This window comes from Elephantulus edwardii, unplaced genomic scaffold (genome assembly GCF_000299155.1).
Source record: "Elephantulus edwardii isolate Elephantulus edwardi_28Jun2011 unplaced genomic scaffold, EleEdw1.0 scaffold00377, whole genome shotgun sequence".
NCBI lineage: Eukaryota > Metazoa > Chordata > Mammalia > Macroscelidea > Macroscelididae > Elephantulus > Elephantulus edwardii.
The window spans coordinates 715,042-739,959 of NW_006400127.1; the positions used below are offsets into that span (position 1 = coordinate 715,042).

A 24,918-nucleotide genomic window follows, 5' to 3' on the forward strand; every position below is an offset into this window, starting at 1 on the left:
TATTTGCAATTTTTTGAGAAAGCGCCACACTGCCTTCCACAATGGTTGCACCATCTTACATTCCCACCAACAGTGAATAAGAGTTCCAGTTTCTCCACATCCTCGCCAGCATTTGTTGCTTGCTGTTCTATTTTGCTATTCTTACTGGGGTGAGATGATATCTCATAGTTGTTTTGATGTCTTTGCCCATTTTATAATTGGGTTATCAGTCTTTTTCTTCTGGAGGCCAAAGAATATTCTGTAAACTTTTTTTATGAGACTTGTCAGAAATGGTATTGCTAAATGTTTGTTCACAGTTGGTAGGCTTGCTTTCCACCCTGTGGAAAAAGTTCTTGATGAGCACAGAGATTTAACCTTTAGAAAGTCTTATTCATCAATTTTATCCCCTACAGATTGTGCCTTTTTGGCTGTATTTGGTAGTCTTTTTATACTATAGGTTAAGCCTTCTAAGCTTGGTCCCAGTTTGTCTCTTATCATCTTTATAATTTTGGGATTTACTCCCAGGTCTCTGATCCACTTTGAGGTGATTTTTATGTATGATGTGAGATGTGGATTCTGTTTCAGCTTTCTGCGTGTAGCAGTCCAGTTTTGCCAGCACCATTTGTTGAAGAGGTTGTCATTTCCTCATTTTATGGATTTTATTTCCTTGTTGAATATCAGTTGACCATAGATAGATGGGTCCATTTCTGAGTTCTCTATTCTATTCCATTAGTCTGTGTGCCTGTCATTGTACCAGTACCATGCTGTTTTGGTTACTACCGCTGTGTAATAGGCTTTGAGGTCAGGGAGTGCTATGCCTCCCACTTCATTTTGGTTTTCAAAAGTTCTTTGCTTATTCAAGGTCTCTTTTCTCTCCAAATAAACTTAACAATTTCCCTTTTGATCTCCTTGAAAAATGAGTATGGGATCTTTATTGGGATTGCATTGAATATGTAGATTGCTTTTTATAGGATTGCCATTTTCAGGATACTGAATCTTCCTATCCATGAACAGGGTACATTTTCCCATTTACTTAGGTCTTTTATTGTGTCTTGCAGAAATGAGCTGTAATTTTCTTTGTACAAGTCTTTTGTATCTCTAGTTAGGTTCACTCCCAAGTATCTCAATTTGTGGTTGGCTATTGTAAATGGCATTACTTTTCTTAGTTTCCTTCTGAAGGATCTCTGAAGGGTTTAGTGACAATAAGAGGTCTGCTGGACTAGGACATGTTCCAGGAACACCTGAAACCCTTGAAAATGAGGGACCTTCAGGGGGTCTGAGTTGAAAACAACCTAGATCCAATTCCAAGAGCAATTCCTTGTCAGCAGTTTTCCGAGTCTCTGACCCCTAAAGGGTTAAGTACACCAGAGAAGTTCTTGCTAACAAGGTCTCCTGGGGTGCTGGGGGTTACAAACAGCTTTGGGCACTTCCCCTAGATCTTTCTTACTTGCCCGTTTTCTTTCTTGATTTAAGATAAAGAGAAGAAACAGATCCTTGAGTAGTCAAAGATAATTTACTTGTTTCCTTTCTTTTATTACCCTGAAAAAAGTTGTGTGTAATTTTCTTTAAAGTGCTTATGCCTGCTTCTGTAATTAAAAGGAGGAGTTGAGTCCTTGGAGTTTTCTGAGTAAGTAATCTTATCATTTGCATATAGCAACAGTTTGTCTGTTTGCTGATTGGCACAGAGATTCGACACCAGAGATTTCTGACGCCACAGCCCCATTGTTTCTTGGTATATTCTGTTTTCAGCAGCCTTAGTACATGTGCTGAAATGGAAATGAATTCATTTGAAGTGCAGGTTTTTTGTCAGGGCTATGAGATGATAAAGCTATGTTAATTACAAAACATTCATTGTTAATTATGAAAACATAAGGGGTTAATTAGTTGTTTGTATAATGGGTTCCAGTTTTGTTTTCTTTTATAAAGATACTTTTTTAGATCTTGTTTTAAAATACCATCTGAGTTTAAGTATTCTTTTACATTCTGGGAGGAAAATGCTCACATGAGTCCTACCCAGTATCCCAAATTTAGGGTGACATTTAAATCTAGGACTCTGACATGTATCTGAAATGCCATTGTCTCTGTACAGTTAGGGCAACTATTTGGTCTGGTCGTTATTTTTGGAAACAGCCAGATTTTTCTAGACCCTGTATGTTTTTCCTATTAAAACAAGAGAGAACAAAGAATTTTTCAGGTCAAAGTCTGAATATTATTTTTATTTTCAGATGTAATTATGGCTTGAAATACACTGAGCTCTTTAAATGTTTTTTTAAAAGCTTTGTATTGTTTTAATTGATGTGTTTACTTAGCTTGAAATTGCTGATGCACACATTTGTTTCATAATCTCTAGACTGAGATTAATATATTCTTATAGAGTATCCAGAAATTTCTAAAATATTTCAAACACCACAGCAACACAAAGCTGGGAAGAATTAAACTAATTAACAAGATCCTTCATACAGACACTAGTGCATTGCACAAACATGCATTGCAAATAGAATTATCTACAGACGAGTTGTCTTTGAGGTGTGATGCTGGAGAAGAGTATTGAATATAACATGGACTGCCAGGAGAACAAACATGTTTGTCCTGGAGAGGGTAAGACCAGGATCCTCCGTGAAGGCAAGGATTCTGTAGCTTTGTCTGACATACTTTGGGCATGTTGCAAGGAGGGACCAGATCTTGGAGAGGGACATCATGCTTGAAAGGGTTGAGGGACAGTGCAAGAGAGGAAGGACCCTCAATGAGATGGATTGATTCAGTGACTGGGATAATGAGGGTAGGTGTGTTAGAGACAATAAGGTTGGCACAGGATAGAGCTGTTGTACACAGGGCCACTATGAGTTGCAGGGAACTTGACGGCACATAACAACAACAAAGACCAATATAATTTTCTTTGGTGATCGAGTGATAAAAAGCTGTGCTGCAATCCCACGGGCATGTGGTTTGAATCCATCAGCTGCTCCATAGGAGGTAGATGGGCAATCTCACCCACAAAATTAAGTGCCTCTGAAAACCCACTGGAAGTCCAGCTATAGGTTGTTCTGACTCAGTGGTGCACAACAACATAAATCAGTCATATCAGGAGTAGTGGTGTCATGTAGTCTAGTGTTACATGTTAGTTTACAAAAGGAAAGGTTAGTGAATCTACTAGGTGCTCTGAAGGAGAAGACAAAGCAATTTGCTCTCAATTAAATTTACTGCTTGGAATCCCAATAGAGGTTCACCATGAGTCAAAACTGAGTCAAGGGCAGTGGGTTGATTCATATGATTTTTGATCGTATAGATGGCCCTATGCTATCACTTAAAGCTACAACTTAAAAAACTCTAGTCAGTAATCTTAAAAGCAAAATGGTACTTTAAACCTTGTACTTGATCATACTGTGGTTGGGAGGTGGGGGGTGGCGAAGAACCTCAGTAAACCACTGCAGTTACTAAAAGTCCAGAAAAGGTAGTTTATTCTGACACACTGTAGAAATGGGGAAAATGGATATAGATAAAAAGTGTTTGTTCTACATCATAGGCGACTTAATGGCACATAACAACAATAACATTATGACAGGTTTGGAAACAGGAATAGCATTCACTTCCTAAATAACTTGCCTCTGGAAACTCTATGAACTTTGATAAATGTTGGTATTTGTAGAGGGGCTTTTAAATTTGTAGAGGGGCTGTAGGCCTTTTTTTCATAGGGTTACTATGAGTCAACGAAGGCAATTAACACCACCACCACCACTATTGAAGTTCTGATTGCATCAGCTGATAAAGTGAAGAGGGGTTTTTATGACTTCTAGGCAGCCTCATGTCTCCATTTTATCAGAGACCAGGATATTTGTATAGTGCAGAAAGGGTAAATGCACACTAGGTGTTACAAAAGGGGATACAGAAATGGATAAAGCTATCTAGCCAAGGTTGATAGGGCATAGAAGTGTAGATGAAGCAGATTACAAACCTTATTTGGGGGAACTACCTTGATTTAAGATGTTAGTGCTGTATGTGCATAATAAAGAAGTTTTGCTTGCAGGTGGGTTGAAATGCAGAGTGGATGGTTATTAGCTATTAGATTTCAGAATTAGCTCAATATTCAGCAGCAGTTTCTGCCAGGACAGCATGCATGGTTGTTTCACACTAAAATACTGTATAGGTAGTCATTAGTTTGTGTAGTTGTGTTGAACTTTAAAAATGACTGTGCAAACTGAACTCCAGCAAAGCAATCTTAAAAATTAATGAGGAGAATTTCAACTGAACTGTGACTTTTAAGATCTTTTGTCAAAACATTAAAACCTTTTAATATTAATATAAAAATACTAAGTTTAAAGTTCTGTATTCTATGACTTTTATAGTAAAATTGATCAAAATGAGTGCATTCTGAGAATTAAAATTATTAGACATTTGTTATTAAGAGAGTGGTTAAGGTACTTAGCATTATTCAATAAGCTAAAGTCTTATAGTTAAACTTAATTTCTGTTGAACACTAGAAGAAAAAGATGCTTTATAAGCACTGCGAGATAGTCACCTGCCCTACTTGAACAAAGGATCTGCTTTCCTAAAGTCTGTGCCAAATGCTGCTCTATCCCTTGAAGATATTCCATGTTTCTTCAAGTGTGTCAAGGATACAAGAAAGGTTATTGGCTGACAGTTTAATTTCTTGGTAGGTACGGAAGGGTGAATAATTTCAACTCATTGTTGCATAGTCCGAACTGATGCATGGCTGACCCTCCACTGGGTTTCTAAGGCTACAAATAGCACAGAAAAGATTGTCCATCTTTTCCCCAAAGAACTGCTGATAGATTCGAACTACCAGAGAGAGGGTTGACCATTGGGTTAGTGGCATAATTCCCTACAGATTATGCCACCGGAGCTCCCTAATGGGTAGCGTAGAGCAGCTAAATTCTTTTAATATTATGTATTTTCAGACTGACTTACCAGAACTTCTAAAATAAGGTTGCATTACTAAAGTGCATTAAGTACACTCCATTTAATTTGAAATAATTGAAATATTGGCTCTGCTGCGGTCATTTAAAATGCATATGTTCCTAATGGTGAATGTATTACGTTCATCTTTGGCATTGTGTTGAAGTCACTCACTGACTTTCTGTTGTCATTGCAGGTGGAGCGGGAAAAGGCCATTCTCCTGGCAAACCTCCAGGAGTCACAGACACAGCTAGAGCACACCAAGGGGGCACTGACAGAGCAGCATGAGCGGGTGCACCGGCTGACGGAGCATGTCAATGCCATGAGGGGCCTGCAGAGCAGCAAAGAGCTCAAGGAGCTGGACGGGGAGAAGGGCCGAGACTCGGGGGAGGAGGCCCATGACTACGAGGTGGACATCAATGGCTTAGAGATCCTTGAGTGCAAGTATAGGGTGGCAGTAACTGAAGTGATTGATTTGAAAGCTGAAATCAAGGCCTTAAAGGAGAAATATAATAAATCAGTGGAAAACTATACTGACGAGAAGGCCAAGTATGAGACTAAAATCCAAATGTACGATGAACAGGTGACAAGCCTTGAGAAGACCACCAAGGAGAGTGGCGAGAAGATGGTCCACATGGAGAAGGAGTTGCAAAAGATGACTAGTATAGCCAATGAAAACCACAATACCCTTAATACAGCCCAGGATGAGTTAGTGACATTTAGCGAGGAGCTAGCTCAGCTTTACCACCACGTTTGTCTGTGCAATAATGAAACACCCAACAGGGTTATGCTGGACTACTATCGGCAAAGCAGAGTCACCCGTAGTGGCAGTCTGAAAGGGCCTGATGACCCCAGGGGACTTTTGTCGCCACGGTTGGCCAGACGAGGTGTGTCATCCCCAGTAGAAACAAGGACCTCATCCGAACCAGTTTCAAAAGAAAACACTGAAGCCAGCAAAGAGCCGAGTCCAACGAAGACTCCCACAATCTCGCCTGTTATTACTGCCCCACCATCATCTCCTGTACTAGATACGAGTGACATTCGCAAAGAGCCAATGAACATCTACAACCTTAATGCCATAATCCGGGACCAAATCAAGCATCTACAGAAAGCTGTAGACCGGTCCTTGCAACTCTCTCGCCAGAGAGCAGCGGCTCGGGAGCTGGCCCCCATGATCGATAAAGACAAGGAAGCCTTAATGGAAGAAATCCTCAAGCTGAAGTCCCTGCTGAGCACCAAGAGAGAGCAGATCGCCACGTTGAGGGCAGTGTTGAAAGCCAACAAACAGGTAATCTAACTCAATTGGTAAAGAATGCTAGTCAAAGCCCTCTTCATTTATTTCTTGATTTTGTTGACCGTATCCGGCTATCAACAGAATGAGTTCAGATATCTGATTAGTGGAAAAATAAAACAAACTACACCCGCAGTGCCAGTCAGAACGTAATCATTTTTGAGTGCGTGAATGATACACAGAGAGAGTAGCTATGCTGAGCGAGGTGAAAGTGGATCTAGTTTGGTTCTGACTCATAGCGACTCCATGTGTACAGAGTAGAACTGACCCATGGCGTTTTCTAGACTGTAACCTTTACAGAGGCAAATTCAAACCACCAACATTTTATTAGCAGCCAAACTCTTAACCATTGCACCATCAGTACTTCTTAGGTGGAGGTGAAAGTCAAGGTGAAGAAGTCAAAGTAGGAATGGAAGAAAAGATCCAGTTGGAGATGAAACTCGAGTGGTGTTGAGAAGCTTCCTGGCAGTCAGTGAATGTGAGTGCAGCAGATGGGAATGTGGCAGACCAGGCTGGTGTGGAGTTTATTTCCAGGAGATACACTAAGAAAGACGAATGCTGCCTGACAGCTTAGAGCAAGATAGGTAAGCTGCAAGAAATCTGTCAGCTAGTAACCAATTCACAATTTGGAGCTGAGGGTTCAGATTCAAGACTCATTTTGTAGAAGCACTAATAAGATGTTAGAGAAGAAGTTCTCCAAACCTAGAGAAATCAAGCACTAGATAAGTGATTGAATTAGAGTCTTTAAGGATGAAGTATCAGCCAGCAATGGGAAACTATTGCTGACGTACTTGAATGCAACCTTTCATTGTTAACACCAAACTAAATCTTTGCAGATGCATTAGCAATATAAGACAAAATATACATACGTGCACACAAGTGCTGCCTCTATCATTTGATTGCCTACTTGAAATATGGAGTAATAACTTAAGCAGTAGGGAGGTTGGCTTGGTTGTTTTGGGTTCCCCCCCCCCTTATTATTATTATCCTAACTCTTCTGGAATAAACGCAAATGTTAGAACATGACCTGCCTGACTCAACCACCTAGATGACTGAATTTTTGTTCTATTCTGAATGGGAATACATCAGAATAAAGGCAGAAAAAATATGTTAAACACCTATATTTTTCTCCTGAAAGCCATGAAAGACTTATGTTTATGAAGGATCCTGAGTGAATGTTAATGGTAAAGAAAAACAACATAGCATCAAATATGCTCTTGGAAATCCAAGCAGTGCTGGTTAACAAGTGAAAGACCTTTTGCTCTGTGGAGAGGAGGGTTAATTTCAGATCCAGAGTTTCTTTTTGTTTTGCCTTTGTCTGAAGGGTATCATTTGCATACTGTTTTCTAGTATTTTCTGTTCTCAAAGACCATGAAAGGAGATCTTTGCCAGAACCAATATTGTTTGCTCTAGACCTACATTTTATATACATCTAAGGGTAAAATCAGACTTTATCTTGTACAACAACTTCAGAGAAATAGAAAATATTACGATAGATGAAGATAGTATGAGAAGAGTTATTCCATTTTGAAGTTAGAATGAAGACATTTGCTAATGATTAACTTGGCTCTAATTCAAAGACCCAAAGAACTGAGTCTCCATAAATAACCAACATTCTACCTTGTCAGATAAGACTGATACAGATTTTTAGCAAGGACATGTATCTTGGACATCCTTGGACAAACCATTCAGGTAAAGCTTCTGAAAGTTTTCCTGAAAGTTGAATATTTAACAAAACTCAATTTTAAGGTGTTTAACTCACACAAAGGTATAAATAGGCATAGTTGGTCATCCAAGGGAGAATAATTTGAGACGAAGTATTCATTCATTGATTATATAGTTCATGAAAACTACTCAGTAGGGATATAAAATTCACTAGCTAATGGGATCACTATGAGTTAAAGTCAACTCAGTGACAGCAGGCTAGTAGGAGGCATCCCGGGGTTGCATAAACAGGTAAGCACATGACCACTAACTGAAAGGTCAGTTATTCAAATTCATCCAGAGTTTCCTCCAAAGAAAGTTCTGGCCATCTCCTTATAAAGGGTAACATTTATAGAAAATACTAAGAAACTCATCTCTACTTTCGTACAAGTCTGAGTCAACTCAGTGGCAACTGATTTGGTCCAATTTTTGTTTAGTAGGTATTCAATACATGAATACCTATTTAGAGTAAGGAATGTAATGAACACTTTAAATGGTATAAACAAGAAATGCAATGTAGACCAAAACATTTCTTAGCTGAGTCTTATTTCCACAATGGTTTATGGTATTATTTGCATTGCATTAGAGTCATATCTCTAATGAACTCAGTAAATGATATGAAAATGTATTTCTAGTCATGCATTTGGTTTGCATTTTAATAGTGTTGAGCCTAACACTGTAAAGCTGGTGTGCCATACATAGCTTTAAGTATCTACTAATAACATACATATTTAGAATGTGTAAGGCTGAGGTGAGAATTTAGTGGTCTTGGAAGAGAAAATTGGCATTTTATATTCTCTCTAAATCTCTTAATATACCTAAAGATTATTTTTATAGGTGTCTATAAGATAAGCAACATCTTTCTGGAGACTAAGTTGCCCCTGATCCAGGTGATAGCCTTTGCAATTACTTGCTATGCATCAGAAAGCTAGACAATGACTTGGGATGATAGAAAGAGAATTGATGCCTTTGAGCTGTCAGGCTGGAGAAGTATGTTGAACTATATTGAATAAACCATGGATTACCAGGAGAATAAACAGTTTCATCCTGGAGAGGGTGAAACCAGGCTGCTGCTTGGAGGCAAGGATTCTGAAGCTTCATCTGACATTCTTAGGGCATGTTGCAAGAAGGGGCCAGTCCCTGGTGAGAGACATCATGCTTGCAAGTGTGGAGGAACCAGTCCTTGGAGAGAGACATCGTGTTTGAAAGGGTGGAGACTCGCAAGAGAGGAAGAGGATGGATTGATTCAGTGACTAGCATAATGAGCAGAGGTGTGTCAGAGACAATAAGGTTGGCATAGGATAGAGCAGGTTTAAGGCGTAATTGTTCCTAGGGTAGCTATGTGTCACAAGGAACTTGATGCCGCATAACAACAACAATATGAAGTAAAAGTTTACTTAGGAAGTAAGTAAAAGTTTATGTGCCAAACCTCCTAGATGATGAGAATGGGGGGGGGGGAAGATGCTCAATGCCTAGTAGGGTATCAGATTAGAAACAGTTTGGATTACATGCTATAATCCAAGTTGTGGGAACATAAACAGAGAAATCGACTCATGCTTCCTTGACCAGTTGGTCTCAAATCAGTTCCAACTTGTGGTGACTTGTGTGTCAGAGTAGAATTGTGCTCACTAGGATTACAAATGTTGGGGTTTTGGGATCCAGATTGCTTAGGAGCCTCCATAGCTCGTTTTGCTGTAAACTCAAAGGCAGTTTGAATCTCCAGGACCTCCAAGGGAGAAAGATGAGTAGTCTCCTTCTGGGTGATTGACAACCTCAGAAGCTGACTAGAGGGCTACTGACAGAATCAGCTGGACACCAGGGGGTTTTTCACCTTTCAGTTAACAGCCATTGTATTAGCTGTTTTACACACCTAGGGACTCCTATCTTCTTTAAAATTTGAAAAAGACTTCACAGATGCAATTTTAAATGAATTGATTCTTAAAGGATGTGGTTCATTTTCCAGAGGAGGAGGATGAGGAGATAGTTCCAGCCATGAGGAGTGGTAGGTAGAGAGACACAGAAATAGGATGATATATTCAGGAAGTGGTTGTGAAAACCTCTGTGGTTGGAAAAAAAGATTATTTACAAAGTCAGTTTTGGCAGAATGTGGGCAATGTGGCTAATGCAGACATTGCAGAACTAATAGGTTAGAAATAAATAAACTCATTGTTGTGTAATAAATTGCAACTCTGCAGGACAGATTAAAACTGCCCCACCTGGTTTCCAAGGTTATAACTCTATAGAGGAGCTGACTTATCTTTCTCCCATGGAGCATCTACTGGGTGTGAACTGCCACTTAGTAGCCCAACTCTTACACCACTGTACCCCCCAGAGCACCACTAATGAGGCATAACCAAACCCTATCAAATTTTGTTTATCAACTTGAGAATCAGTTCTGATTCATAGATTCATAGCAGCTCTCCATTGGGTTTCAGAGGCTGTAAATCCTAACAGGAAGAGACTGTCGCAACTCTCTCCCACAGAGTGACTGACAGTCTCAAACCACTGACCTTTAGTTTAGCAGTAAAACACACTAATGCTCTATACTTAACCTCTGAAGAAGGCTTGCATAACTTGTTGGGGTGGGAGGGGTATGAATACTTAAAAAGTTAAGTCGTTTAGGGCATTTCTCACAATAGGACGAATTTGTATTTCTACTTCAGGACTTGCTTCTCTGTTATTCTCCATATTTATAAATTTGCTATATACTTATTTTCACAGCTCTAACTTCATTATTTGCCCTAATTGATGAATATGTGCCTAAGGATTTTAAAAGTCAAAATTAAACATCTGCTCTTTTCCTCCAGGTCAAATTTTATATTCTGGATAACTTCTTGAACTTATATTTTAAAAATTTCATTACAAAGCAGAACAAAACGTGTTACATCTTTTCATTTCAATCTGAATTTACATTTAATCTAAGCTAATAAGAAAGTTCTTTGAAAGTAAACCAATAAACTCTCCCACGTCAGTGTTTTAATTTTTTTTATTCTGTCACCTACACAAGGTTTTTTTTTTAAAAAACAAAGTTCTGTCACTTAGAGACGTTTTCCCTAAGCTAAGCTTCCACTTTCAAACAGAAAGAAAATAGAAATGAGCGGGTTAAAATAAACTATTGTCTCCCTGGTAAATTCTATTAGTAATAGAATTTTTTTCATCAATATTTAACTTTTTCTAAAGAAAAATATCAATGTTAGATATATCTACACAAATATCCTGTTATTTATAGTATGTAGAAATGTTGTATTTAATGTGCATACAGTGAACACCAAATGAGCATGCCCTAAATATATACTGATTTCACATATTAATTCATTTACTTTTTTTTTTACTTCTTTTAGGTACTAAGCTAGGTTTTGTTAGATATGTGTCCCGATGTCACAACAGAGACATGGCAGAACAACAACAAAAAAAATCTCAGCAAAGCACCTTTTAATTCACTTCTGCAGAAGGGTATCTTACATGGAAAAAAAAATGTGCACAAAGGCACAGGCACCACCATTTACCCATACTGCAAAATCAAAAAACCGTGTATCTGCCCCCATTGACTAGGGTTTTCACTGCACAAATTTGTTGGTTATCACACATGTCATTAATCCAGTCTACATTTCTTGTTAATGGTGGACACCAAAGTATAACTGATTCAAATCATGATGCTCTTTGGTTTCCTTCGGTATCCCAATTGCATCAGTACAGACTTGAAGGTCAAAGGAGCCTTGACGAGTGGCTGTGCTCTTCTTGGACCAATGCTTTTCAGTTGGACTTGTGGCTGGTCTGAATGTAAGGTAAAAATGATGGCCAGTTGTACTAGGGCACAAGTGCTGCTTTGCTGTGCCTGTAAGACTTCAAATAGTTGTTCCCTGCAATACCAGCAAACATCTGCTTGCCAAAAGGTAAGGGTAGACTTCCTGTGGAGCTGCTCAAAAAGCTGATGCTCACTGTATCCTGTTAGGTTTCCCAAGAATGCCAAATTCTCCCCAAACTTAGGGAGGCACTATGTGAAATTGTTTTTCAAGGCTCCTGGTGTAATGGTCCTGGGGGGCTGAACCCCAGGACCCTTAACCTCAAGGAACAATAATGACAATGATTGGCAAGTTTCATTACATATCCTCCCCCCAAATAGGGACTTTGAAAAGAGCAATCATGTAGTCCATACACATAGGGTCCAATGACCATCCTAATGGAAAGGCTCTGGCCTTCCCATCATATATGTGTAACAATCGCTTTTATTCAGGGTCCTAACAGAATATTTAATCCATTCCAGCTAGGCATTTATATCTTTATACACTGTTTCTTTTGCTACAGTTTGTTTCAGGTCTTTAATTTAGATAGTTGTTACTTTGAAAGGGTCATCTCCTGAATTTGAAGGGAGGATTTGATTTATTTATGTCTAGGATTTTGTGTTTGAGCTTCTTCTTTAATACGGGTAGGGCTTAATTTTGTTAGATTAATTTCAGAAAGAAGACTTCTATCGGATACTTTCCTGTAATCTCGGCTCCCAAGCCACAGATTGTTATTACTGCAAGTTATCTGATCATAGTTTGGGGATTATTTATAATTAGGAGTAACGAGTTGCACTGTAAAGTTTGTTCAGCAGGGACAGGTAGACCCTCATGTAAGTGAGACATTTTTCTTTAATGCTCTCATAGAGTGTGTAGAAGGTGGGTTGTAAGTTGGTGATCCCCCAAATATCTCAATCATTACAAAGGCCCCTAAGGACATTGTATTTATGTTTGCTGCCCACTCTTCTAAAGGAACAGAAATTATTATCAACATTAGATAACTGCCTCTGAGACCCCTCTCATCCACATGGGATGATGGAACTAGCATCACACTGAATAGTCAGGGAGAGTCAACCTGAATTATGTTAATTGTAAAGTGTCCTACAGTAAGGGAGGGGGTGAAGAGAAAGAAAAGGATGATTAAATTATTTTGAAAGCTGCTGCCCTGGATGTGCTCACCAAGATGTGCCAAGAAATCTGGAGAACAACCACTTGGCCAGCTGACTGGAAGAGATCTATATTTGTTCCCATTCCAAAGAAAGGTGACCCAACAAAGTGTGGAAACTACAGAACAATCTCATTGATTTCACATGCAAGCAAGATTCTACTGAAAATTATCCAAAAACGGCTGGAATAGCACATCAGCAGAGAACTACCAGAAGTCCAGGCTGGGTTTAGAAGGGGTCGTGGTACTAGGGATATTATAGCTAATGTTAGATGGATCTTAGCTGAAAGCGGGGAATACCAGAGCAATGTCTATCTGTGTTTCATTGACTGTGCAAAGGCATTTGACTGTGTGGATCATAACAAACTGTAGCTAACTCTGAGACGAATGGGAATCCCAGAACACTTGATCATTCTAATGTGAAACCTGTACTTGGACCAGGAGGCAGTCATCAGAACAGAGCAAGGGAACACTGCATGGTTCAAAATTGGGAAGGGTGTACACCAGGGATGCGTCCTATCTCCATACCTTTTCAAACTGTATGCAGAACACATTATCTGGAAGGCTGGGTTCTATGAGGAGATATGTGGCATCAAGATTGGTGGAAGATCTATAAACAGTCTGCATTATGCAGATGACACAACCCTGCTTGCTGAAACTGAGGAGGACCTGAAGCACCTGCTGCAGAGGGTCAAGGACTGCAGCCTCCAATACAGATTGAGGCTCAATGTCAAGAAGACAAAGATTCTCACCACTGGGCCAATTGGCAACATCAGGATGGATGGTGAAGAGATTGAGATTGTTCACAGCTTTAGGTTGTTTGGCTCCGCAGTCAACACTCTTGGCACTAGTAGCCAGGAATTTTTTTTTTTTCTGGAACAGAAAACACATAATTTATTGAAAGGGGAAAAAGAGAGGTTTGTGTTTGTTTTGTGTTTTCTTTTTAAAGACTAAAGAATGGTTCCAGGAAGGTGGGTGGAGGGTGGAGATTAGAAAATGTAAGGGTAGGGGAAGAGGAAGGCATAGTACAGCAAAGATACAGTAAGATGAGTAGCCAGGAAATTAAAAGGCGCATTGCCATGGATAAGTCTGCTGTTAGGGACCTCTCCAAAGTACTGAGAAGCAATGGTGTCACTTTGGAGACTAAGGTGCGTCTGATACAGGCCATGGTCTTCACAATCACTTGTTATGCATCAGAGAGTTGGACAATGACCAAGGAGGATAGAAAGAGAATTGATGCCTTTGAGCTGTGGTGCTGCAGAAGAGTATTGAGAATACCATGGACTGCTAGGAAAACAAACAGATTTGTCCTAGAAAGGGTTAAACCGGGTGGCTCCTTAGAGGCAAGGATTCTGAGGCTCCGTCTAACATACTTTGGATGTAAGGAGAGACCAATCCTTGGAGAAGGACATCATGCTTGGGAGGGTGGAGGGACGGCGCAGGAGAGGAAGGCCCTCTATGAGGTGGATTGATTCAGTGACTGGGATAATCGGGATTGGTGCGTCAGAGACAGTGCAATTGGCACAGGACAGAGCAGAGTTTAGGGCTGTTGTACATAGGGTCTCTATGAGTCGCAAACAACTCAACGGCACATCACAACAACAACATTGTGGTAGGTTTCGGTCCTGTAATCATGGTCCCCTTTCTTTAAGAATGTCAGGGAACTTTTTCACCCATGTATGGTAGGTCCATCCTCTTTTGGCTCTACAAATCAGTTTCTGTGATTAAAAGCACCAACAAGGGCCCTTCCCAGGTTTGTTCAAATTTTCCCTCCTTTCAGCTCTTGATTAATATCTAATCACTAGGGTAATGAGGGTGTACTGGGAACTCGAGGGATGGGTTTTACACCAGTAGACCTTTTCCATGAGATAAAGTAGAGTAGAAGACAAGCCAGTATTGTTTCTGAGGAATTTATCATTTCTCTCAAAAGTAGCAATGTCAGTAGTGAAGCTTAATTTCATATGGGGATAGAGCAATGTCTTTTGGAGGATGGTTTCCATTTTTAAGAATAGGAAGGTATAGAAGTAATTTAGTCCAATATAACTTTGTTTCAAAAACTAATTTAATAAGGTGGTTCTTTAGAGTCTGATTGATTCTGTCTACTCTACCAGAAGAAGGAAGATTCAAGCTGGCATAGTATTCCTATTTAATTCCAAGAGCCTGTATTACTCCTTTAATTATATTAGCAGTAAAGTGACTGCTATTATCTGAGTTAATGTTCTTAATTAAACCAAACTGGGGCACTACAGCTTCCACAGGACTTTAACTTCATTATTGTCAGGCCCTCCTGGAAAGGGTAAGGTTACAAGGAGGTATTTGAGATATTCTATCTCAGGCATTTCTGTAGAATATAACCCTGGACTCCTTCCTCCAAGTGGTATCTGTTTTACAGCTTGTGTTTTTGGCACAGCAAGCATGCTTAAGAAACTTGTTTAGCTAAGATATAAATGCTCATTCAGCCATAACTCAACAGATTGCACACACATTGCTTGAGAACCCCAAAGGCTGCCATGGTGCAGTTGTGTCACAGTTTCTTTCATTAATAGTTTAGACGGCATTTGCCTCCCATCAGGCAATAGCCACCAGCCTTCTGAATTTTTTTCTGCCCCTATTCTCTTGTGTTGTTCCTTTTCATGCTGATTGAAGATTGTGTCAGCAACCAGGGCTGGAAGACAAGGTGTCAGATGGAGGATAGGTATTTCTGGGGTCTAAGTGACTAGTTTAGTCATTTCATCAGCTGGTTTATTGCTTCTGTGCTCAAAAGTGGAGGCTTCTTGTTGTTATAGACATGGACTACCACTATGTCTTTAGGTAATTTTAAGCTCTCCAAAACCTGTATTATTTCCTGTGTATTAGATCTTATCCTCAGATGCTTATTAATCCCTGCTCTGCTCAGATATTCCCAAAAGAGTGAACTACTTCAAAGGCATACTTTGAATCTATATAAATTGCACCCTCCCTTAATTATCAGTTTTTTAGGGAAAACAATTCACAAGTTTGCACTGGCCAATTACTGAGAAGTTGACTCCACCACTGTAAGGGTTTCACCATTCACTATAGAGCAACCATTGTGATTCTTTCCTTCAGTCATTTGGGAAGATCCATCTACAAAAAGATGATGTCCAGTTTTGAATGGGATTTCCCTAAGGTCAGGTCCGGGTTTTGTTTGATAATCAGTAATGTTTATACACATTGATGTTCAGAGGTCTTGCCCTTTGTGTTCCTTATCAAAAGGGAGCTAAATTTAGAGCCTTATCAATAATAAAAGGTAAGTGATTCTTCTCTATTAAGTTTACCTCACAACAAACTGTGCCTGACTCTGTGAGGAATGGGAATCTCAGAATACCTGATTGTGCTTGTGTGAAACTTGTACTAGGAGGCAGTCGTCAGAACAGAGCAAGAAAACACTGCATGGTTCTAAAGTGAGAAGGGTGCACACCATGGATGTGTCCTATCTCCATACCTTCTCAATCTATATGCAGAACAGTTTATCTGGGAGGCTCAGCTCTATGAAGAGAAATGTGTCATCAGGATTGGAGGTAGACTCAACAACAATCTGCATTATGCAGATGGCACAACCCTGCTTACTGAAACTGAGGAGGACCTGAAGCACTTGCTGCAGAAGGTCAAGGACTGCAGCCTTCAATATGGATTGAGGCTCAACATCAAGGAAACAAAGATTCTCACTACTGGGCTGAGTGGCAGCATCATGATAGATGGAGAAGAGATTGAAATTGTCAACAGCTTAAGTTTGCTTGGCTCCACAATCAACACTCTTGGTAACAGCAGCCAGTAAATGAAAAGATTAATTGCATTGGGAAAGTCTGTTGTCAGAGACCTCTCTCCAAAGTACTGAAGAACAATGATGCCAGTCTGTAGACTTGGATGTGCTTGATCCAGGCCATCGTCTTTGCAATCACTTGCTATGCATTAGAAAGCTGGATAATGGACTAGGGATGATAGAAGGAGAACTAATGCCTTTGAGCTAGGGTGCTGGAGAAGATTATTTAATATACCATGGACTGTTAGAAGAACAAACAGTTCATACTAGAGAAAGTAAGAGCAGGTTGCTCCTTGGAGGGAAGGATTCTGAAGCTTTGTCTGACCTGTTGTTGCAAGGAGTGATAAGTCCTTAGGGAGGGACAAGAGAGGAAGACACTTGATGAGATGGATTGATTCAGTCACTGGGGTAATAGAGGTAGTGGTGTCAATAACAATGAGATTGGCACAGGATAGAGCAGAGTTTAGTTCATTGGGTCTCTATGGCAACTTGATGGCACGTAACAACAACATAATATAGAATAGAATATTATATAATGTACATAATAATTCTGAAATCCATAAGCTACGTTCCCCTTTTTGCCCTTACCTATTGAAAGGTATGGATTGTCAGATTTTCTCCAAAGGTTAATTTTCTGCTGTTTTGAGTTAACAAGGCAGTGACTGTTTCAGGTTGGATACATTCTGGCTATCCCTGAGTCTCTTGGTCTATTTGTTTAGATAGAAAGGCCACAGGCTGGTAGTGTCCCCCATGCTTCTGGGTTAAGTTCTCCAAAGGCAACTTCTTTGTTGAAATTTACAAATAAATGAAAAAGCTGTTCTTATGATGACAGTGCCAAGAGAGAGGCCATATTGAAATACTGTTTAATTCCACTATTTGTTGGATTTCTTCAGTAGTCCAGAGAGGAACAGGCCCTTCCTATTCTAGCTTAAGATAAAGGGGTTTTTTTTTGTTTTTAGACCATATAAATCAATCCATGTATGACAGTACCCAGCCAACCCAAGGGGCTTTCATTCTTATTTGATGTTTGGTAAAGGTAAAATTAGAATCCTTTTACTCTATTGGGTTCTAACTCCGGTCTCTCTTGGCTGATTAGGTGCCCCACATATTTACTGAGTTCAGAAAATTGGAGTTGATTCTTAGAGATATATAGTCTTTGAGAGCCTGGAAAATTTAGAAAATCTGTTGATTATGCAAAGGCATTTGACTGTGTGGATCATAACACACTGTGGCTGACTCTGAGAAGAATGGGAATCCCAGAACACTTGATCGTGCTAATGCGAAACCTATATATACTTGAACCAAGAAGCAGTCATCAAAACAGAGCAAGGAAACGCTGCATGGTTCAAAATCGGGAAGGGCATACACCAGGCATGTGTCCTTTTCAACATGTATGCAGAACACATTATCTGGGAGTCTGGGCTGTATGTGGAGAAATGTGGCATCAAGATTGGTGGAAGATCTATCAACAATCTGCGTTATGCAGATGACACAACCCTGCTTGCTGAAACTGAGGAGGACCTGAAACATTTGCTGCTGAGGGTCAAGGACTGTAGCCTCCAATACGGATTGAGGCTCAATGTCAAGAGGACAAAGATTGTAACCACTGGACCAATTGGCAGCATCAGGATGGTTGGTGAAGAGATTGAGATTGTCCACAGCTTTAGTTTCCTTGGCTCCACAGTCAAGATTCTTGGCACTAGCAGCCAGGAAATTAAAAGGCATATTGTGATGGGAAATTCTGCTGTTAGGGACCTCTCAAAAGTACTGAAGAGCAATGGTGTCACTTTGGAGACTAAGGTGCATCTGATACAGGCCATGGCCTTTGCAATCACTTGTTATGCATCAGAGAGTTAGACAATGACTAGGGAGGATAGAAAGAGAATTGATGCCTTTGAGTTGTGGTGCTGGAGAAGAGTATTGAGAGTACCGTGGACTGCTAAGAAAACAAACAGATTCACCCTGGAGAGGGTTACACAAGGCTGCTTCTTGGAAGCAAGGATCCTGAGGCTTCATCTGACATACTTTGGACAAGTTGTAAGGAGGGACCGGTCCTTGGAAAAGGACATTATGCTTGGGTGGGTGGAGGGACAGCACAGGGGGGGAAGGCCCTCTATGAGGTGGATTAATTCATTGACTGGGCTAATTGGAGGTGGATTAATTCATTGACTGGGCTAATTGGATGGGTGTATTGGAGACAGTGCGATTGACACAGGGCAGAGCAGAGTTTAGGGCTGTTCTGCATAGGGTTGCTATGAGTCACAAGCGACTCTACGACACATAACAACAACAGCAAAATGATTACTTTAGCCATCTTCTGGTCATTGCTGGAGAAGAACAGATCATCTACATAATGAAGGAGAAACAAGGATGAGGGAAGGGGGGATTTTTCCAAGAAATTTTGGAAATTTTCCAAGATTGTTCTAAAATTTGACAAAATAAATTTGGTGAATCAGTGAACCCTTGTGGAAGAATTGCCCATCTGTATTGTTGCTTTTTACATGTGTGGGTCTTCTCATTCAAAGGAGAAAGGTCTCTACTGTCCTCAGCTGAAGGATATACCCAAATAGCACCTTTCACATTAATAACAATGAACCACTAATGACTGCAGGGGATCCTGCTGAACACGGTGTAGGGATTAGGACTATAGGATGTTTGTTTTGCACAATTTTATTTCTAGGCTTTTGGTCCTAGACTAGATGGTATGATCTGTCTAATTTAATAACACGTTGCCATTTATGATGGCTATAGCGGAAAAGAAAAAGTGTTTCTAAGCAAGGTCGTCAATTTAAAAGTGTGCAGCAATTTGTCAACTGGCAAGATTGGAGTATCATATGGAGATATAAAAGGTTTGAGAATTTGTCTTGAATCAACCCCTTGATTATGGGTTTCAGTCCTATTCTTCCTTCAAGAGGGATAAGGCATTGTTTTCTTTTTGTGACTTTGCCTGGATTTTTCAGTTTAATCTGAATGGGAGGTATTCGTAATCCCCTTCTATTTCCTTCCTTTGCCTTGATAATGGTTTCAACTTGTTTCTTTCCGTATGAAGTTAGAAGATTGAAGGATTCCTAATTTAGATATAAGTCCAAACCCACTTAATCATTAAATCTCTTCCTAACAGATTCGTTCCTGCTTATGGAAGTAGAAGAAACTCAGTGATAGTTATTTGCTCTTTGAACCTAACAGTGGTCTCTTCAAGTATCTTGTGTCTAAATCCCTCTCCTTTGACCCCTGAAATCAGAACCTCCTCAGATGAACATAAGAGACTAGATTATTGGCTAGAAAGAGATGATCTAGAAGCTCCTGAGTCTACCCTGCAAAAAGAAATTATATAAAGATTACGATTTCTTTTTGTAGTTCTACTCTAGTGCCCTAGTGGAAAGTAGCTTCACTATAATCCCAAAGGCATGCAGTTCATATCCACTGCAGAGGTTCTGCTCCACAGGAGAAAGATAGACAGTCTCCTCCCATGTAAGTAACTGCCTTTGAAAACCCTCTGAGGGTTAGCTATGGGTTGGTTTCTACTCAACAGTACACAATAACAACATCATCTCTAAATTTACTAAAGGCTTATATTTGGACCTATCAACATAAAAGAGCCCCTGCCTGCCATATTCCTCATCAGAGGTCATTAAGAAGAATGACTTTCATTTCTCTTTTTCATTCCAGCCATTCCTTCTTGGAATGTCTCCCTCTTCACATTTTAAGCATTTTTCTCTCTCCTTTTTCTGATTGTCTTTGGTTTTTCAGGCCTCCAGTTGGTTTGAACAGTAGGGGTTGGGGCCTCAAGGGCTGTTGGCTACTAGTTATTCTCTGAGTTGCCTGCTCAAGGGTGGACAGTGTGAGCTTAGCTTTCTGTCTTTGCTGATTTTCATCTTTCCTTACATACACTTTGTGAGCCTCCTTTAATTATTATTCCAAGGGCTTGTCCTTTCAGTTTTCTATCTTCTACAATTTCTTTGCAATGTCAAGCCTACTATTAGGGACAAAATGGAGCTTTAACATTCCTTGCCCCCAAAGTGTCTCTAAGTCTATCCCAGCATATTTCTTCATTTGCCCTTTAAGTTCATCTAGAGGCTCTGCAAGCTCCTTATCTTTCCCTTGTTTCATATTGAAATCCTTGAATACATTTTGGGAACAAGGAACTGACTCTCTGATTCCTTCTGTTATCATCTCTCTTAGATCTCTCATGTTATCTCTGTGAGCTGCAGAGTTATTGTTCCTTTGAAGGCCCTGGTTAGGGAGTTTTAACTGATACCCAGGGCTGCAGGGTGTTCACTCCAGGCAGCCATTGCTGCTCTGTAAAGCATGGTGATTGTGCTTTCTTCCTCCAGAAGAGGATCAGGGGTATAACTAGGGACCCAAGAACTTATCAACTCAGTCTGCTATTCCATATGGATCTAGTAATGGTTTCAGTTCCTTTTAAAAATTCCTTATGCCAAAGCTACTTAAGGGGGCATTAACAACTGTGATTCCTTCTCCTCTAAGAGAACCTCCCTTAATGGGAAGAGAGGCTGAGATTGAGACTGAGCCTTTGGGAAAATGGGAAATAGAGACATTTTTAATAGCCTTTGACATTGCTCAATTTTCCTTCTAAATCTCGGTAATGAGGGGTATTTGATGGGGGGGGGGTTGTGAAAGGGACTATAACTGCTTCCGGAGGAGTGAATTCTTCCCAAGGAAGCTGGTTTATGTTCTTATGTTCTATCTGAAGGAGTGGAATCCTCAGCCAAAGCCTGAGACTCAAGCTAGAGGATGGAATTATAAAGGGAAGGGGGGGGGGGTTAATGGAGGGCAATATTTTCTGGGACATGTTCTACTTTTCCTTTTTTTCCTTCCTTATCCTTAGTCTTAAAAAGAAAAAGGATAACTGACCCTGTTTCCAACAAAGAGTCAGTTTCTTCCTGAGGAGCAGGACTTTTATGATTTACATATTTAATTAGAAGTTGACAAACCCAATCCTCATTTGAGTCAAATTTAGACCAGAAAACAGATGGTTTAAGAATGGGTCCCTGTTGATCTTTTTGTTTGTTTGTTTCTTTCATCCATGGATTTTCTTTCTATTACTTTAACAATACTCCCAGTGGACTCTCTAGAGGAATTTCCTTTTTATTTTTTCTTTCTCTAGCATTCCTTTTAACTGAATTCTTGTTTTCCATCTTGCCTTTTCTGGTATGGTTGTTTTATTGTTTTGGTGTGTTTTGTTTTAGGTTTCCTACTCCCCTTCCTCACAGGGTCGCTATGAGTCGCAAGTGACTCGACAGCACATAACAACAACAACAACAACACTCTCCTTCCTAGTTAGGGAACCAGTTGAGCACCTCCTTTAAGTAAAAGAGTACCTGTGTTGTTTTGTTTTGTTTTTACCTTTCCTGTATATCTGAATCACCAAAGGGGAATTTGCTGCTTGCTCCCCTCTTGGCCAGTGCATGGAATTGCCTGTTCACTGCAGAATTTAAATAAGGCCTTTCACTCGCATTGCTGGGAGTCTGGGTTTATTTGGCTCTTTGGGGAAGCTTTAGCCCCTCTCATCTGAAACCTGTGGTGACTGGGCTACAGGATGTGTCTCTTTCCTGAAAGAAGGCTAAAGCTCTCCCTCAAAGAGAATGGGCTATCCCAGGCGATTCCCAGTTGTTAGAAATGTGTCCTGATGTCACAACAGAGACAAGGCAGAACAGAAAAATCGCCCTTTAGTTCACTTCTGCAGAAGATGTCTTACTTGAAAAAAAGGTGCAGAAAGGTGAGGACACCTGCCTTTTACCCCTACTGTGAAAACAAAAAAACTTTGTCTTGACCCCCTTGTATAGGGTTGTGACCACAAAATCTTTTCCTTCCCAGTTGGCTATGTTTAAGGAAGGGGGAAACAAAGATTATTGAAGATTAGAATGTGTTTATTCTAGTTGCTGTACCATTGAGTCAGAACTGGCCCAAAGCTGGCCCTCCAGTGGGTTTTCAAAGGTAGTTTAACGGTGTGGGAGGAGATTGCCCATCCTCCCAACCAAAACCCGTGACTAAAACTGTTTTGACTAGTTTACGGCAAAAGTACCAAAACAGAGAAATTCCCCATAATCACCTCAAGGTGGGGCTAGAACCAAGCTTATTTTGTTCATCTTTAACCTCCTTTCTTACTCTTTGAAAAGGAGACATGTTTTCCCTAGTTTGATATTTCATTTTTGCTTTTTCCAGCATCAAATAACAACTTTGTTGGAAGTGATGCAGTCAGTTACCTTTGTAGTGTTTGCCAAGGATGTTTTCCCCCTTTATTTAAAAAGAAAAATGACAAGGTACTAAAGTTGTGATTTTTAGATAACCTTGCAACAGTTTTGAGAAATCAAGATGAAAAACATCAAGCCTTTTGTCAAAGCAAAATGTCAGGCACTTTTTATTTGAGGTAGTATCAATTCCAAAAATTTCAAGCATGCTAAAATCCCCAATACAATCACATGTTTTTTACTCATTATTTTGAAATCTGTACTCTTATGGATATGATGAATTAAATTTTACTATAATTCATTATTTTTAAATAAGTCAATGATTCAGTGTGGGGTTTTTCCTTTAAAAATAGAATAATATGGATTTATGTTTTACTGTATACTTCTGTTCTAGTTGTAATGGTCTGTGTTTTTCTTCTTTGTATTTCTAGCCCACAGACATATGTGACACAAGAATATCTGAGTTCACGGTGGTTATCTGAGTTCATGGTGGTGATCAGGGCTGGGATGAGGAAAGGGTAGGCAGGAAAAGGCTAAAGGAGATGGGGGGGGGGCTGATGAAAATGCTATAAACTTAAGTAGATGTGGTTGTTTCCCAACACCATAAAATACTAAATGCCCCATATTGATTTCTTTAAAATGGTTCATTTTGTTCAGTACAAAAAAATTTAAAAAAGAATTTTTGAGTTCTAGAATATTTCATTTAAAAGCTATGCTTCTTCAACTTCTCCTTGATAATATTCTTCTTGGATAAAGTTAATAGGCCTTTCATTTTGACTCTCTTCTTAGCTGAAAGCTCTTTCAGGGAGCCTTGGTGACTTAGTGGTTAAGAATTGTGCTTCCAATAAAAAGGTTTTAATCCAACAGCTGCTCTGCAGGAGAAAAGATGGCCAGTCTCTTCTCATGTGATTTACTGCCTCTAAAAAGTCACTGGAGAGTCAGACATGGATTAGTTCCAACTTGACAGTTAAAAACATACCAGAAAATCTCCTACTCTTACAAATCTGTGTTAAGTCGTTACTGACGTATACCATCCTTCCCTCAGCGCCTGGTACTGACTGCACAGCTGGTTTCTAGGACAGTTTAACAACATTATGAATCCCCACTGCATTTTTATATTAAAGGAAGATGGTCCTGTATGTTTGTGTGTTTAAGTTTTATACATATAAAACTTAACCAAATCAATTTAACTTTCCATTCATGAAAGAATGGAAATGTCTCTTCTTTTGAATAGATTCACCATGAAAAAAATAAGTATGGTCTAAAATTATGTAAGCTTTCTGATTTTTCTACTCCAGACAGCTGAGGTGGCACTAGCTAATCTCAAGAACAAATATGAAAACGAAAAAGCAATGGTGACTGAAACCATGACAAAACTTAGAAATGAACTGAAGGCTTTGAAAGAAGATGCAGCAACCTTCTCATCCCTGAGAGCAATGTTTGCAACAAGGTAATAGAGTTTCCTTGCTAACATTGGGTGTTGTGCATGAGGAAAAAACTTCAAAATTGTCTTTTTATTTTAACTGACAGAAGTGTGCTATACCTAGAAGGGAACGGCATGAAAAAGATGATTTTTTAAAAAATTATTAATTTTAATGAACATTTACAGAGATTTTTGGATTTCCATTCATTCATTGTTTCACTTTTCTTCCACCATTCCCCCCCACCCCCAGTTTGCCCCTCTCTTTGAAAAGTAAAAGAAAAATTCTTACATTGGTATACAATTATCCCCTCTCCCCCAAGTATACTCCACTATGCAACCTTCATTCTGGACTCTTATCATAATCATAATACCCAATCATATATCTCTTTTAAACTGTTCTCCCCCTCATCTGTTTCAATGCAGTATACATAACTTATCCAATTTTTTTCAGTCTTATCCCAACCCTGATATCAGTCTTGTTCTACAACAGTGGCACTATGCAGTATTTGTCCCTTTGTGACTGAGATAGTTCACTCAGCATAATGTCCTCCAGGATCACCCATTTTGAATAATAGTGCATGAGTTCCTTGTTTTTCAATGCAGCATAGTATTCCATTGTGCGAATATACCAGAGCTTCTCTATCCATTCGTTGATGGGCACTTCGGT

At 39.7% G+C, this 24,918-nt stretch overlaps 1 protein-coding gene across 3 annotated transcripts in view; it reads left to right on the plus strand.

Moving 5' to 3' along the window:
- BICD1 (bicaudal D homolog 1 (Drosophila)) overlaps nucleotides 1-24,918 on the plus strand; it is a 312,684-nt gene that overhangs the window by 253,880 nt on the left and 33,886 nt on the right. For all 3 annotated transcript variants that reach the window (XM_006902178.1, XM_006902179.1, XM_006902180.1), the window contains exons 5-6: nucleotides 5,090-6,181; nucleotides 24,127-24,278. In XM_006902178.1, coding sequence (XP_006902240.1) covers nucleotides 5,090-6,181; nucleotides 24,127-24,278 — 1,244 coding nt within the window. The remainder of the gene's footprint in view (nucleotides 1-5,089; nucleotides 6,182-24,126; nucleotides 24,279-24,918) is intronic.